This window comes from Diceros bicornis, chromosome 33, assembly GCF_020826845.1.
Source record: "Diceros bicornis minor isolate mBicDic1 chromosome 33, mDicBic1.mat.cur, whole genome shotgun sequence".
NCBI classification, from domain to species: Eukaryota; Metazoa; Chordata; class Mammalia; order Perissodactyla; family Rhinocerotidae; genus Diceros; species Diceros bicornis.
The window spans coordinates 17,311,602-17,329,546 of NC_080772.1; the positions used below are offsets into that span (position 1 = coordinate 17,311,602).

Below are 17,945 nucleotides of genomic sequence, written 5' to 3' on the forward strand. Positions count from 1 at the left end.
CTCTGCTGGTTCCAACATCCTATGTATGAAGTGCCAATTTACCGGTATGGCAGAAATCTCAACATGAAGCATCTGGCTATGAGAACATAGCCATGTGATAAGGCCAAGCCCCTAAACTAGCTGCTCTTAAGGACAGAGGCCTTTATTATTTCTGTGTCACTCATTATGCCTATCAAAGTGCTTTTCGGATAGTAGATGCTCAGTATACTTTTGTTTCCTTGAAGTATACTGATGGCACAACCTCTATTTCAGTTTGAGATACAGACAAAAATGTAGAGTATTTCCTCATTTGTTATGATTAGTATATTTAAGAACAGTGACAATAACCAAAATAATATTGATACAACAATATTCATAGTGATTTAGAATTTTTCAAGGGCTTTCAAATTGTTTATCACTATAATTCCTATGCCTCTGAGAAGTAGGGCAGACTTATATGAGGTAAAATAAGGCTTTTCAATTTCAGAGTTTTCTTGGGGTATTCCAATGCCTTTGTGATTACTTTGTTGTTTCACTGCCTCCTTACTTTAGGAGGCTCCACGGTTATGACAATGTGTTACCATCTTAAATGTTTGCTGTGTCTTCCCTATGACCCAACAGTGTCTTCCAGCCTCCCTTCATACCTTAGCATCTCTAGCCACAGAAAAACCAACCAACAGATTTGGTCTTCCCCATAGTTCCAGTTCTGGATACTGCATTTTGGCAGAAAAGAAATCATCACCATTTACTGATTATTTGAGAGCCAGCTGCTTGAAGTCTGGCTGATAGAGGTAAATTTGAGGAAGCCTTCAGAAAATTTTAAAAAGCTATCCATTCCTAGTTAATTAACAGATTATCTAGACTTTCTTGGATAGCATTTACACTGATAAAGAGAGAGGAAGGAAGAATTGGGAAGGGGTGTTTCCTTTGCTCTCTCTCATTGTTTTAAATTTCACTTCCCAATTTGTTGTCACACATAGTCAAGGGCCACCTGAGTGGCTAACATTACAGTAAGCTACACAACTGATATTCAGGACAAGAATAATTCTTGACACAGAGGTTACATCTTGGTAGCTCATAGGCCCAATTAGGTCCCTAAACACTTTATTTAGCCCACATCATGTTTTAAACTTAATTTTTCCAAACATTTAACAATTCTAAGCTTCACTCAGAAATCTGTTCTTGAGATTTTTTTAAAAAAAATAAAAATGACTTGGCCATATCAGGTCTCCATGCTTGTAAGAGCTGAGGCTTAGTCCAGAAGGAGCCAAAGGGTCTCGCTTAGATGCCTCCTGGACTCTCCTTTCACCATAGTTCTTACCACTCCTGATAGTATTGCTATATTTACACACAAGCCACTTCATCTGTCTGATCTAGTTAGGCCCAGAACATATTTTAATGTGCAATATCTGTGGTGACTTAAAATTTTAACTAAAGTGTATTGTCCCTTTCGGCACATTCATCCATCCCAGCATCCCCTTATTTATTCACCTTCTCTGGACACCCTCCCTTGTGCTAGGCACAGAGAATGCAGAGAAGGCGATGACAGGATTTGTTCCCTTCTGGGGCTTACAGCATATAGGAGCACAGACAAGTAAAATAGTAATTGCAAAATACCATGTGGTACGCACCATAACAAAGGTACACACAAGCACAGGGTGGGCAGTGGCAAATTCTCTGAGGAATGAGGTGGGAATCAGGGACATTGGCAAAGAAGAGGTGATTAAGGGTGATTCTTGTGCGGTAATCTGGAGCCTCTTTGGTGGCCAAGTAAGGAGAGAGATGCAGAAATAGAGAGATATACGAAGGTAGACCATGGCCTGTTTTTGGAATATAATATTCTAGAGTCTCTTGGGCTTGAACATCCTGAAACCATGTCTCATTGGGTTAGGAGAACCTATGTTCTGCTAAGGCTCTTCAGTCTCTATGTCCTTCAAGAATAAGTATACTTATATAGTTAGTCTTCTATCTATAGAAGAGTTAGTCTTCCTCATGTTTTTGGCCTAACAGCTATTTTCTGTTTTCTATCTTTAAGGCCTAGTCTTCTCATTCAGGATCTGTAGGGTACAAAAGACAGGTAAGTGAGGAATATGAGCCTCTGATGAGCTCCTGGGCTAGTGCTCTCAATGACAAATGGCCAAGGACAGAATTTTCCAGAATTTTCTTCTCTTCTTTACTGTCAGTGCTTGGTTGTTTTTGGATGGACATCTGTTATATGAGCATCTATAGCATCTACTTATTGCCATCCTAAGTTGTTAAGAACAAAAGGAATCAATCTATATGCCTGATAATGGTAAATGCTCAGTAAATGTTTATAGAATGAATGATTACATGAGACCTTGCCAAATCACATAAAAATGGTTCTGAACTATATCATTTTTGCTGTGCCAATAATTATCAGCATTCCACAACTAATTTCAAGAAGATAATACCATGGTAAAAAATTAGCTACTTAATTTTAACATTAGTCAGGCATAACTGGCTAATGGTAAGTCTAGTAAATAATAGAGAGTGCTCATCAACTCAAGTTAGAGCTACTAATGATGCTAAATCAGTATTCACAATATTGCAATTTTGTTCCTCCACAGATTTAGTATGAGGCAAACCCTTCTGATTACTATTAAGATTGGTTAATTTATTATGTAAAGTTTGGGCACTGCTATTTAGTATTCCACAGGAAAAATATAAATCAGCACACTTTCAATGTTTCTTTTCTTTTTTTTTTTTTTTGTGAGGAGATCGGCCCTGCGTTAACATCTGCCAATCCTCCTCTTTTTTGCCGAGGAAGACTGGCCCTGGGCTAACATCTGTGCCCATCTTCCTCCACTTTATATGGGACGCCGCCATAGCATGGCTTGCCAAGCAGTGCGTCGGTGCGCACCCGGGGTCCGAACCGGCGAACTGAGGGCCGCCGCAGCCGAGCGTGCGCACCTAACCACTTGCGCCACCGGGCCGCCCCCTCAATGTTTCATCTTGATTTTTAAATTCCTAAAAGTCTAACTTATGGTCTTTTCCATCCTGGGGGCAGGGGCAGGGGGTGGAGAATAGGAGGAGCCCAAAGAAGAGTACCATAAAAACAGTGGTCATTTAGTAAACATTGATTAAGTATTTGTTGATAAGTTTAATGTTGATTTTACTATTGTGACATGAATAGTAAACTTAATGACTAGCGGAATAATGACATAATGAAAATAATTAGCAGAAGTTAAAAATTGTAGATAAAAATGAAATTATTTTAAAATTTTCAAATATTTTTCAAGTATTAGTTATTTATTTGCCCTATTTATTGAATATCTACTCATGTGTGGGATTTTGGATATTTACAAATGTAGAGATAAAGCTTGTTGTCTGCAGAATATTCATTCACTCACTAATACCCTACTTCCAATTTGCTATCATCATTCATATATACCTCTTCTTCTGAAACACATGGAAACCATATGTACATTCTCCTTTCACTTAAAAATTTTGCCTTTGCTGATGAAACAAATGCATACTATCTCATTGTATTTGAAGTCTGTCCTCTTCTTATTAATTTCCAAGATTCAACAATATTTTAATCCAGCCTGGCCGCCAAACATCTAACTTAGAAACTGGGTTTAAAAGTGGTTCAGCTACGAACTGCTCAAAAAGAGCACAGAAATTTCCCTTTGAAAAATGGCATTTTATATACAAAAACCACTGCAGCAACAACATCACTTCATGAGAAGCACAGGCAGAATATGACTGCATTCAATTTGCATGCAGGTGGTGAACCTCTTAAGTGGTATTAAGGGATGAGCCAGGGTGGATTAATTTCCAGTCTTTGATATTCATTAACTCCAGCCTCAGAAAAAAATACAAGGAGATGACACAATTACCCTCCAAGCTTCACCCATCAGCAGTAGCTTTACAATCTCAAGTTCATAATGCCATTCTAATTGATCGAAAAGGGGCATATACCTTTAGTAAGATGTGAAAAAGTATATGGCTTAACTATTGCAATGATGGTATTTGACTTTGGGACAGTCAACCCCACTCTGGAAACACTTAGCAAAATAGTCGTCATTGTTTATTCTCTAAGCCACCTGTCAATAGCTAGCCTTCTATGGTTTTCAATAATTCTCTGCCAAGCAAAACCTAATTTTGGCCTAAAGGTAATGGTGGTCAAGGTATACTGTCCATTTCATTTGAAGAAACTAGCATTTAGTTTCATCACTATACTTCTATTTATAGATCAAAAAACCTTTGAAAAAGAGATCCTTAGGAAACACTTCAGTAAATAGGAAAATGTTCCCATTAGAAGGAAGAACAGAAGTCATCAAGCCATCTCAAATCCGTTCTGGAACAAGGTGGCAAAAGGAAGAGACAGAAAGAGATCATGAGGAAGGGGAATGTATTTGCAGTATCTAAGAAGTAGCAATGACCAGCTTGATGTTTATTTACCTCTGGAGCTTCAAAGATTTCAGGGTCATGGTGTAAGTCTGGAGGAAAGATGGCTATCGAATCTCCCTTTCGCAGACAGTGGTCCCCAGTCTCTGAATGTAGAGTCAAATCCTCTTCAACAAAACGTATGATGACCGAAAATGAGCATAGTCGTAAAACCTCGAGAATGGTGCTTTCTGAAGGAAACAAGCAAGCAACAACTTATTAAAATATGACTGCTCCTGAAAGTGTTCTCAATTTGCCATAAAGCTCATTACCAATAGCTTTGATTAAAAAGGAAACCCTTTCCTAATCAGATCCATTGAACACCAAGAGGGAGCCAATGGTGGCTTTGGATGGCCAGACTGAGGAGGAGGTGGTGAGACAGCTGTGGCCCGGCCGCAAGACAGCTTTGGGGCATCTCACAGACAGGCGGCAACAGTATTGCAATTGGGCAGAAAGTCGTTAATTAGGATTTTTGTAGGAAAGAACGGTTTGCAAGGCAGGAAAGCTGTGCTATGGGTATATACATTGGACATTAAAACCGTACGCCAGTTAAAGTACACCGCTGGTGAGTTATTTCACCAACATTCAGAACAGCAAACTCTTTACAGCCAGGCTTAGGCATTTAATAACTACTTAGGCAGTTAATAGTAATGTAATTGTAGTAGTGCTTTCTGAGACAGCTTAACACTTAATTTCTTTTATGCTAGCTGTAAATAAAATGTGAGTCAGCATTTGCTGGAAAAATTTCAAGGGGAAAATACTTTTATAGGATTCAGAAGAAAATCACATTTTCCTCAGCATCCAGGGAAAGTAACAGCCACCATCATATCCTGGAAGATTCCAGAAGCTGAATGTCCTTGCTTTCCCAGTGGCCTTCACCTTTTGCTCCTAGCACGACAGATTTTATGGCTAATTTCCGGCAATTTATCCTGGCAGTTTGAGGAGGAATTCCTTTGGGAATAATATGCATAATTTGCATAAATCATTCTGATAGCATGCATATCAGTATGTAGCTCCTGTCTAGGTCTGCATCTCTGCCTTCATAATCAAAACTGACTGTGTTTTCACCAGCGTGAATGGGTCCTAGAATATAAAGCTTGCTTCTTTCTAATCAGCAATGTGAAAAAGATCTCCAAATTGAGTGTTTTTCCCCCTTCACATGGTAACAAATGGTTGTGTTTATGGCTTGCAATTTAGAATTGCACACAAATACATACACACAGCCCAGTTTCTTAGTGTTTAGAAGCTCTAAAACAGAGTACCCAATTATCAGATTATAGAGGCGGGCTGGTCAGTGAGGGCTCGCATCAGCCAAAAAATAAAAATAAATGCAATTTCACTAAAATTTAAATCTATGCACAGCTTGCATAGGGATATCAAGTAGCTTTAGGTGCTTTCTCTCAGGAGGTTTTTCCCCAAGCATGCATTTGTCTAAAGAAATGAGGCTGCGGTCAACTCTGTGTGGCCAGTGTGGTGATTCAATGTGACGTACAGTGAGGCTGTGCATATTCTTTTGGACTGCCTTCGTTATTATAATCAGGCAGAGTCAAATCGGTTTGTTGGTGATGAGGCCAGAAAAGAACTTTGGTTTTGGAACAGGGACTCTACTGCAGATAGCCACAAGGCACCTGACACGACGGATTTCAGCTGGCAGGACACCAGCGACCAACATTTCTATGGTGAAAAGCAAGGGTCAGCTTTCCATGTCCCGCTGCTGGCTCTGTTGGATCAACAACAGCACAGCATCCTTTTAGCTTGTGGTGTGAAATGGTAGCTGACATATGTAGCAGTGCTGTTCACCCAACAAGTCCAGTAGGGGTGTGGGAAGAAGCAATACAAAAAGCAAAATAATTGTGGGGTGGCTGCTGTGACAGGGCAGGCATTTAACAGTCCGAATAACATGGTCACATCCGATTGGCTGATGTGCCCACGGGAAGTATGGCAGCTTGCGCCCACTGCAGTATCACAAATGACAATTGGGCAAGCATATCTTATGCAGAAGTGAATCACAATAATGGGGAACAAAGTGTGGCTTAGCGGTCAGATCATAAATGACAAATCTGTTTTACCTTCCAGTACCAGTTATGTGTGCAAGACGAGGTTGGCTCTCGCTCTGAGCGATCATGCCGATAATCATTAGACGACAAAAGTAATGAATTGCATTATTATCAACAATGGAGAGCGGAGCTTCCGTGGCTCTGCGTTACAACAGACAGACACAAGAAGCCAGCAGCTTTTCCACCAGCCCCAGTAAGAATGCAGGCAGGGCTATATGTTGAGAAGAATGACAACTGCACAACAAAAAAATTGCAGCCTCTACTTGTAGTTGTCATAGTTGAGCAGACACCAGCCAGTGTCACTGACAGACCAGCTGGGCCCTGGGAGGACTTCCATGCTGCACCAGGAGGTACAGTAAATTATCCTGCACGCTAGAGCAACATCTGTTTCTGTGCTAGTGCCGAACAAACAAGGCAATTTAAAACATACCAAGGGATAACCAAGCAACAAATGAACATGACCCTCATTTTTTTCCCCTTTCTCACACACGAGGTGCTAAACTTCATTGTGCAAGCACTCCATGAAAGAGAGGCCAGGTTGGTATTTGATAAGGTGTTGTCAGAGAGATTTTACATATTTGCCAAACGGAAAGAAAAAGCTTATAGTATTGTTATTCTTAGAATCTTCCTTCCCCCCTTCTATCTTCCTTTCTTTTATACCAAAGCTAGCACTCAGTTCTCAATTCGCTCTAGAATTAAAAAAAAAAACAAAACTTTCCATATACTTATAAATATTCAGTCTTTAAACCTAATTTGCTATACTTAGTTCACATGCCTTCAAGCATTTGTCTTCCAATTTCCACTGAATAAATGCGTACTAATGAGGAACTAGAGCAAGCTGCTGAGGCAAAGCTGGGTGACTTGGGTCTGGCCTGCCACCAGCTTGTGATAGGCGGGCAAATTGAGTTAAAATGAAAAGTCTTGTCAGCTGAAATTCAACATGGTAGCCAAACAGCAAGCTGTCAATCATTCCAGCCAAAACAAGGGACTGCAGGTAATAAAAGGTCATTGTGATCATTAGTGCCCTTGGCTTTCATATGCAAGTTAATTTTAATTAAACATGATCTCTATCTGTAAATGTTTTATAAAACTTATTGTGCATAATGGATTGTTAATTTATACTAACATTTAACAGGTAATAGGACCCACTACTGATTAAACACATTGTAGAAAAATGGCTATCAAGAAGGCAAATATTTGGGGGATAATTTACACCAGACACCGCAAGGTGCCAACAACTGCAAATGTGATTAAGATAAGGCTGCCTATGTTTTATTAAGAACTGAGCTTGACTGACCAGTATACACTAGGAAACTGAGTTACAGAATTCCCACAAGGAACTTACAATTCAGAGCTTGCGCTACGTTCTTCACCTGGCTAGGGAAGGTTTGTTTCTCTTTTTAGGAGATAAAAATACTCTAAGTATCCTTTTAAAGCAAAAAGCTTGAGAATGTGTTGAGCCAAGATGTCTTACAATGTAACCATGAAGAAAAATGGCAAATGAAAGGAAATGCTGGTAGAAAAAGACACACACACTTTCTCTTTTGCCCTCAGATCTCAATTCTGGCTGTAATAATTGACAGATGATTCTCATTTGCAGATTTAAAGCACTGAGGCAGTTTATGACAATCAATAATGCACGTTACAATGCAAACACAAATGAGCACATCCAAGTTTCTGCCTCACACTTAGGCTGTGTCTGTATCTGTGGGATGAATATACTGTGACATGGCCAGGCTGTTAATTTGGGTCATCTTAATGATTGGTGCAGACTGTCATACCATCTGATTAGTCATGGTGATCAGTGGATAGCAGAGATGGCTGGAGTGAAATGAACAGCCAGGCCCTGCTGCACTGTGCTGGGGCTGAACACTGGGGTGGTGTTAAAAAGAAGGTGGATGAGAAAGGGGGACAGGGTGATCTGGAGGTAGAGGGCTCTAGAAGGTATGAGGAAATGGCATGATGCTCCAGATATGTGTGTGTGTTTTCACATAACTGCCTTCAAGACAAGTGAGAAGGTAAATGAGAAACTGTAATAATCATATAATTTGAAGCAAAATAACTAATTTTTGGCTCAACAACTGTATATTTTAAGTAAAGTTAAAAATAAATCTGAATTGGTGCAAATGCCTACTTTTACTCTGCATTGCAGACATGGCCTTTGGTTTACTGATAACATATAGAAATGCAAATTCAACATGTATATATTCAATAAACGTTTATTAAGGTCTTACTCTGCTGAGGGCACTGGGCCAATGCTGCTGGTGGAAACAGAGAACACAGCATACGGATTTGGCCTTCATGGACAGTGCAATCTAGGTAGTTCAAAGTTGGAAGGTACATATAAACAGGAATGCTCCCCAAGATCCTAGTGAAGATATTGTACAGTTTCTGATTGGAGAACTACCATGATGGCATTCAGAAAGTCCATTTTAGTAAAAAGTTATTTTTCATACTGAGCTGAAACTTTTCTCCCTTTAATTTCTACCCTTTAGAAAGCACAAAGGCAAAAAGAATTCTAATTCCTCCTCCACGTAACAGCTCATTAAAAATATTTAAAGACAACTACCGTGTCATTTTAAAAATGTATGTCCCAGATGATATGGCCTTCGGTCTTTTGACATCCTGGATGAATTCAATTAGTTAATGTGCCTTTTAAAGTGAGCAGAACTGGGTGGGCTATTTCAGCTGGAAAAGTAGAGAGGAACTACTTTCTCAGTCCTGGATACCATACTTCTATTAATGTTTTGTTGGAAACAGATGAGCAACAGATTTTTGAAATAATATCACCATTGACTTGGTTTAAGCTTTCTGATATCCCAGAGCTTATCAGCACTGGCTGCCCATTAGAATCATCTAAGATGGTTTAAAAATAAATGCTCCATCCCAGTCAAATGGAATCAGAACCATGGCATTAACTAAAACCTTTCAATTAGTAGTTTTGAACCTTGGTTGCACCTTAGAATCACCCTGGGAGCATTTAAAGCCATCAGCTTGCACCCCAGACCAATGAAATCAGAACCTCTGGGGGTGGGACCAGAGGTGTGAGTATTATTAAAGCTCCCCAGATGATTCCCATGAGCAATCAAGGTTGAGGACCTTCTCTGCTAAGCAACACATTTCCTCATCTTATTCTCACACAGTTGATTTTTAGACCAAAGTACAATAATTTGCATTCTCATTAAATTTCCCTTTCTGTCATTTCAACTCCTGTTTCCAGCATTCATTACATTATCTTACCCTCTTAGCTTGGTGCTGAGCTGAAAATTTGATAAACAATCAAATCAGTATTTTCCACTTTTTAATCAATGTTCCCTTATATTATGTATAAAAATCTCACTACCTCATTTCTTTGTGGAAAATGCCTCTACCCCCCTCCTCCAGTTAGAAGTTTCTAACATGAAGTTGAATTTATGTCTCCTGTATAACCCCATTGGAAGAGGATTTTGTTAAACTTTACTACTGTTGTCTAAATTATGTACACTTTTAATTTTTCAAATACACAATTATTTTATAACATTTAATGAGCTTTTTCAAAATAACACAATTGTGACAAATATACCACAGTAAGCTGTTGACAATAGGACAATAAGGGAAATAAGGTGTGTGTGGGGGGTATATGGGAACTCTATTATCTTTGTAACTTTTCTGTAAATCAGAAACTATTCTAAAAGGAAAAATTTATTTTTATTTTAAGAAACACCCACACAATTCTGATGTGAACCTTTAAGCCCTCAAACCCAACTGCATTGGAGAATTAGTGATACATATCCCTGTGAAAAATAGTGGTCAATGTCTCTGGTCTGTTCTAGAGCATTTCCCCCTGAGGTGACAGTTTTTACAGGTTAGCATTGAAGTTAGACAGACCTGGCATCAATTTCTGGCTCTGCCACTATCTAGTTGTATGATTTGGATTGGTTAACTAATCTCTCTGAACCTTGTTACCCAATAATTAAATGAAGATGATAATACTTGAGGATTAAATAACACGCATAAAGCAGTTATCACAGTGCCTGCCACATAGTAAAATAATAATTATTAATATTGTCATTCATGATCCTTCATCCTGAAATTAAAAATACAGTTAACTCCATCATCCTCTGGCCCACATTGTCTGATCTCATCCGTGTGCATATGATAGCTGGCTTTGATGAACTGAGATACAGAATTCCTCTCCCCTGTCAGTTGGGACAATGAAAAAGGACTCCAAGTATTCTGGTATCAGACAGGTCTGAGGGGAAAAGCACCGGTGGGGCCAGAAAACTCAGGTTAAAGTCCTGCCTCTCTCCTTTACCTCCACGACCTTAGGCAAGTTGTTTAGCACCCTGAGAATTTTCTCGTCTGTAAAAATAATGACAAAGTTATAGCTGCCCCAGTCGCCAGTATCTTGGTGAAGATCACATTAAACAATATAAGTCCATAAAATTGCTTTGAAATATTGAAATCATTAATATATTTCACATGGACTACATCTAATAATCATTATTATTTGTTAGTAAAGAATTTTTATTTTTTCCAACTGATCATTCCTCTCTGTTTCTTTCCCCCTCCCCTAATTACTCACAAACAGTGGGCTGAGGAATCTTACAGAATTTTGCTGGAGAAACACTGCAAGCTCATAATTCGAGTTATTATAATATACAATCTCCTCCTTTTAGAAAAGTATTACAGATTTTGCCAAGCTCTGGTTTTACAGCACCTCCTTTTATTCCATTATCCCTACTGGGACCACATCTGCAACTCTCCTCATTTTCAGGATATGTAACTGAACAGAATCAGGCTCCTGCAATTCACCTGAGCCTTTCAGGAGTTATAATCCACTTGCTTTACTTAGAGTACGTCTGCTCTCTTCACATGTGACACGCAGAGAGTGACTCGTGTGGCGTAAAGTAGACTTGAATTTGATACCAGCTTGGTCCACAACTAATTGAAAATGAAGCCAACAATATAAATATTGTAGGGAGGGCATTGAGGTTAAATATCTTTTTGGTGACAACAACACATAATATTTACTGAATTCATACTTTTTAAGTTATTTATATACATTACTTAGATAAAACCTGAAGTAGGAAGTAGGACTCAGTGAAATTATTTTCCATCCATTTATCAGAATTTCAACTTTGAGAGCTTCCTCTTCTTGCATTATCATTTTTCTTATCTTCTCTCAGAATCTTGTCTCCTTTTCTTTTGCCTGTGTTGGAAACCTCTAGTTCTAAATCCTACCTCCACCCCAAGGGTTTTCTTTTTGGGAAAACTGAAAAATTCTTACTTTTCTCACAGAGTATCTCAAACTTCCGTTCTGTCAGCAACTCCTCCTGTTGAGATTTAGGCCCTGAGTCATCTGAACCTCTTTGTATTTACTAACTTATTTTAAGTTTATATTTAAATTTAATTGTAGAGACCTTTACTAAACATTAATAGATATGAAATTTTAGTGAGGTCATGATCGGCAGAATCTTTATAATAAGTTACATAAATATATAAAAATATAAAGTTGCATTTTTCTTTATCTAAAAGACAAAAGTAGAATGGTTTTAAAGAAAGATTCTCAAGAGCATTGGAAAAAAGCATAAATCCATCACCACCTCTTACAATAGATAATTGCTTTGAATTACTTAAACAGGCTTGATATTTAAAAGCACAATCTATGTTACACATTTTAACTTTTGCTGACATTAAATGTATATTGATGCCAGAGGAAATTTGATACACGAGAAGCCTACGGCACTGAGCTACGAACATCAATAATATACGCACAATGATTCGCATCACGATAAACCTGTGTCCCATTGGGCTCTGTCTTTATGATCATTCCAAACAAGAGAAATCATTTTTGGTCAGGAATAAGACTCCAATTTCTATGTCATTCTAACTTTCCTTTTCAACTTCACTTTATAATCAATGTATGCTGACATGTAAAATCTCTGTTAAAAAAAATCTCCTTTCCCTTTGCTAGACTATCAAAATTCTCCTTCCTGGTTAAAAAAAAATATGCAGCATTCATTTCATCCTTGTGATCTTCTTTCTTATAATAAAAATTCAAGACATCTTTTTTTAAAGAAATTGTACTTAGAATACATAAAACTCTCTCCTTAAGGAGATGAGAAGGGGAAGCACATACACTCATACCATGAGGTACACTGTTTCATTCTATAAATCTCGCCTTTGTGCATATAGTTCATACTCTTTTGATACAGAGAAATACTGATGATTGAGCTATAACTAGATTCAGAGGTTATCTATTATGCAACTGGTTCACATAAAAATTTGCTTCAATCTGCATAAAACTGTCTATCTCATGAAAGAAAAAATGCACACTATTTTCTAGAAGATTAAGTTCTCGTAATGAACAACAGTGGCCTCTGCTGGTAACCGAGGTCGTGATGAACAGAGGTCCACCTTCTAGGTTGCTGAAGGCACTGCCTTTATCCAGGTGGATCTACACTCACTTGGGATGGTTGTTGTTCACTTGTTGGTGGTAAGAGGACTGTAAATTCACGAGGGCTCCCAGGATGAAACAGCTAGCTATGGACTTAAATTGACTCATATTATAGTTCTGGAACTTGCCATTTCTTCCGATCAAATAAATTCAAACTTCTCTGCTTTAATACCACAATTTTAAGATGACTTTTTCTTTCAGTAACGAGAAGTTGAGAGTAAAAAGAGAGTTGGTGCATTTCACTAAATTTTTAAGAGTAATAACTGTGTATAGAATACAAATACATATTCCTTGAAGTTAATTTGCTTTACTTCCTGGTATACATCATCTGATTCATAAAATGCAATTGAAATTACTTGAATATATTGGAAATTCAACCTTGATCTTCATAGAAACCATAAATCTTCTACCCACAAAATACTGTGTATCCATGTGAAGGCCACTACCTAGCACTTTATGCAGCTTTTGGGCATTCGTCCCCTAATAATTCTGAAAAGAAAAATAAAATAATATTTGTATTTTAATAATGTTGGGATTATTTTCTTTCTCCGAGAAAATATAAAATTACTTTCAAAATGTATGCTAAAAATAGCAAACTACAAGGTGACACATTTTTCCTAATTGACTGAACAAGCTAGTCAACTGACCAGGCAAGCGTCTTGCCAGTGCCTCTGATGGGTCTTATCCTAACCAGTGGAAACAGTCTCCAGAACACTTGGGCCATTCTTCTTAACGACAGCTGGTGGTCAACACTGATCAAGACCTGTAGGGCCTTTGCTCCCAGAAGTTCCCATCACAGAACCTGGAACATATTTAAAAGATAAAAAATGGAGGCCAACATGGGCTAAAATACTTGCCTACCTTGTCAAAGGAGTGAAGCAACAGAGATATATAAAGACTTACTCCCACATTTGTCCAAAGGGACTTGGAATATTGTATAATAAAGGATAGCACAGGATGAAATGTCAATACAGAAGGAATAGAGAATAGCTCATTGATACGGAATTTAACTTTGGGAATTAAAGTTCATTCACATAAATGATAGTGGTTTTATCAAAACTAGTAAAGGAGAATGCAATCTACTGTCATCAAAAGCTCATGTCACTGGCATATGTAGAAGTAGAAAAACAACTTAGTCACTCCTGACCTCAAATATATTTGAAATAGTGACCATGCATAGCTCATGAGTCAGTGAATATTTTATAAAATATAGATATTTCACGTAGAGTAATTTTTAGTTGTTGCTTTTCTTTTTTTTTCCCTCCCTCCCTTCCTTTTTTCCTTCCTTATATTTTTTCCGAGTGTGTTTAAATCATGAACTTCCAGTGGAAATCACTTTTACTATGTTTTTGAGAATCATACACTCCAAGCTGTATAAAACATCCTAATCTCTGCCTAAAAATATAGGCACCATTTTAGGGAAGAATAAATATACATTTTGCATACAAGTTGTCTTTCTGAAATATTTTCTTTTTCAATCCCCAAATACCTTTCTTGTCAAGATAGTGCAACAGTGCTTGGAAAGCATTAACACACCAACAGATGCTCAGAATCAAATGACTTAATAGGCATAAACTTTTTCTCAAATAATTGCAAAGCTTTGGTTTAGCCTTTTGCATACCTTGCATAGTTAATTACCTAGGCCTTAATGTTTACATGCAATGAGAGTATCTACAGCTATAAACTACATAATTTATAATTGATGTAAATGGGTGTTATTATGTCAATTAGGCAGCTGTGTCCTCCACCTCTTGGTAAACAGCTTTGAGTGATAAACTGAGTTCGAAGAGAGGTACCTTCTTTTCTTCATAATAGATAAAAATAAATTACCTAGGTAGACCAGGCTGTCCAATTGTTCTCTGGTGAGGTGGATGGAAAATCCAAACCCCTTCTTTTGACCTGTTGACTGCAGCAAATGGTCAATTTCGTCACGCAGCATTGCCATAGCTTCTGGGTGCCGTAGAAGGTAATACATCGCCCAGAACATAGTTGGAATAGTGTTTGTCACAGAGGCCCAGAGAAAGCCTAAATGATGTGCTGGGAGAAAATAAGTGAAAAGGAAGATTAATAGCGTTTATTACACTGATTAGATTTGCAGTGTGCTAATTAAAAGATGTTAGGACACAGACCCAGCCAAGGATCAGTGCATGCTAATGAGGACCAATAGGCTTCTGAAGTCTAATTTTCTGCTTAATGAGAATAGTTTAAAATGTAATGTGTGTGGGGGGGGGCGGAGAGGTGGGGGAAGAGATAAGAGGAGTAAATGCAGCTTAGTTATACTCTTTCTCATTATCACCATTAAGTATCTTGTTTTACCACCTCAGCAAAAGAAAAAAAAAAAATCAATTATCACAGAGGGTTGTTTCAGAGTAAAACATTTTATCATTAGCCAATTAGAAAGAGCATAAAAATTTTCAAGGTCGCCATTTTGTCTTTTTATTTCAAAGGTCTACTGTAAATTATTTTATTTTAGACAAGTAATCATTCAGAAGTTTCTTACCTCCTATTTCAAAGTCCTTGGGCATATAGTATTTCTCCAGGATATCTTGCCTCATTTGAACAACTTCTGACCATCCTCGTATCTTAGCTAAGTTTTCTGACGTCAAGAGTTTTATAAGTTTCTTTCGAATAGACTTGACGTTTCCTAGAAGTTCAATGGGTATGTCTGATGCTAAATATGGGAATTTATCATCAAATTTTAACAAATCTTCTCTTAGCTCAGTAATATATTTTTTCCTATCGCCAGCAAGAAGTTTTCCATGTATGGTTGTAAATGTGATCTCAAATATTAGTGAGCTGCAGAATGTCAACAGGTGTGCCATGTCCCAATTTGTAGTTTTTAATAGTTGGGATTCAAAAACTTGCTTTATATTCTGCATCATGTTTTCCATGAGTACGTCCAAAGATTTCCCTCTTAAAAGTTGATAGCAGACGTGAAGCTCGTTGTTCAGGTCATCATTGGTTATCAACTTTTTTATGGAAAATACTTTCACTGATATTTTATTACTAAACACTCGAAAGCTTAATTTCTGATTTTTCATCACTGACTGGAACTGGAAAGGGTCCAGGATAAATGTTATGTACTTTCCTAAAAGAAATAAATGAGAATATGAGCTCATTTGGTAGCAAAAAACAAAACAAAACAAAAAAATCCCTGAAATTTGAAAATATTTTAATCAAAATTAGAAAGACCTTAATAACTAATATCTAGAAAGGTGCAAAGTTTAATAAAAATCCATTTTATTCACAGGTCCACTACCTGTTTCCTTTTAAAACGGAAGACGATGGGAAAAACTCTAGAAGTTTGAAGTTAAATATTTTGAAATTCTTAAGAACTTTTAAAAACATAATTTACTCTTCGAATTTTTATTTTAACTAAGTACCCAAATATTTAAATTATTCTTTAAACGTTCTTAGAATCTTTTGACTTAAACAATTCTCATATTTTCCCTCAATAATATAAACAGAAAACAAACAGACAAATCAAATTGGTAAGATGCCATTACATTACTGATTATTTATACTTCGTAAAGAGCTTTTTCATACTTGGTATCATCTTAGCTTTGGTTGGATACAATAATTTTAATTCAAATAAATGAAGATGTGGTATGAAGCAGGTACTCACAAATGAATGTCTAACTAACAGCAAATCACAAATGCCAGCATTTTCATTTTCATAGACGAGAAAATAGCACTCAGGGAGATTTAGTAACATGTCCAAGGTCACATACTGATTTGTGACTGAAATAGGATTCCAATTCCAATTCCATTCATGCATTCATCCATTCATTCATGCATTTATTCAAAATTTATTGAGATCCAGATACTTGGTTGGAGATTTTTGCTCTTGAGATATAAAGATGTAAAGAAATCGTATCATTATGGATAGTGATGAAGAAGAGATGTGAACACAATGTAAGTGAAGCAGAAAGTGGAATCTGCTTCAGTCGGCCTGGAGTTATCAGCAAGAGTACTTTGGGGTGGTGACATCTGGTCTTTTCATATATCAGTGTTGTCCAACCTTACCCGATTAAAAGACTTAGGATGCTGGTTAAAAGTACAGATTCTTGCCTGATTCTGATTCATAGGTGGGACCTAAAGTCTCTATTTTTGACAAGGGCCTCAAGTGATTCTTATAAAAAGGCACACTGAGGAACACAGTCATACTATGGTCTGTCTCTCAAAACTGGCAGACTTTGGAGAGTTTCTAGCCCCACCCCTCACCAGCACTTATCGTTGAGAAAGCTGAAGAAAATCAGGAGAGGTTAAGGGCCAAGGTCGTGCTGCCATTTTTAGTGCCAGAGCCTTGACAAGAAGTCACTCCCTGTGCCCTGTTCTCTTCTTTACACCGTACTGATTTCTGCTCACAGGAGTGCTGTTTTAAGACTTCTAACTAGAAGTATTACGCAGATAGTACTCAATAATAACATCTAATAAGCCTTTCCTTTTCAAGAATACACGTGAAGTTTAGATGATCCTACAAATTTTAACGCCTATTTATTGTCTTCTAGAAAACAATAAATAATTAGACATTAAAGTTTATAGGATCATCTACACTTTCCTCCTCACCTCATCATTCTTCTCTGTGTGTGTGTGTATGTATGTGTGTGTAGCTTTCTTAGATGAACTTCTCACATGTTATTTCCGGTAACTTAGCATCACAAATTAAATTCAATTTGGTACAAGATTTAGGATAATTTTTTGAATTACTCTTTGAATTCAATTTTTTGAATATTTTGAATAATTTTCAACTTAATCCTAGAAACAGGATAAATGCTTTTTGGTTTTATAATTTTAAAACATAACAAGTTTTTAATATACATAAATATATATGTGCTATGATTTTTTTCTAGAAATAAATCATGTGGCTTGAATTTTATTCACTCTATTTCTCCTTGATTTATTTAATAAAGTAGGCCAATCTAGGAACGAGGGTAAAGCTGGAAGTGGATACTCATTCTGGTCAGATCCCAAAGCTGCATCTACAAAGTAAACTGGATTTTTTTTTTCCTTAAGGGAGAGCAAAAAGGACTCAACTGGATTTGGGCATATTTTGTGAC

General features: G+C 37.3%; 1 protein-coding gene across 1 annotated transcript in view; it reads right to left on the minus strand.

The window, feature by feature from the left end:
* The window catches only part of LOC131396514 (cytochrome P450 7B1), a 171,517-nt gene that overhangs the window by 7,821 nt on the left and 145,751 nt on the right, over positions 1-17,945 (minus strand). The window contains exons 3-5 of the mRNA XM_058528784.1: positions 15,386-15,973; positions 14,716-14,922; positions 4,405-4,580 (exon numbers count right to left, since the gene is read on the minus strand). Of these exons, the coding sequence (XP_058384767.1) occupies positions 4,405-4,580; positions 14,716-14,922; positions 15,386-15,973 (971 nt within the window). The remainder of the gene's footprint in view (positions 1-4,404; positions 4,581-14,715; positions 14,923-15,385; positions 15,974-17,945) is intronic.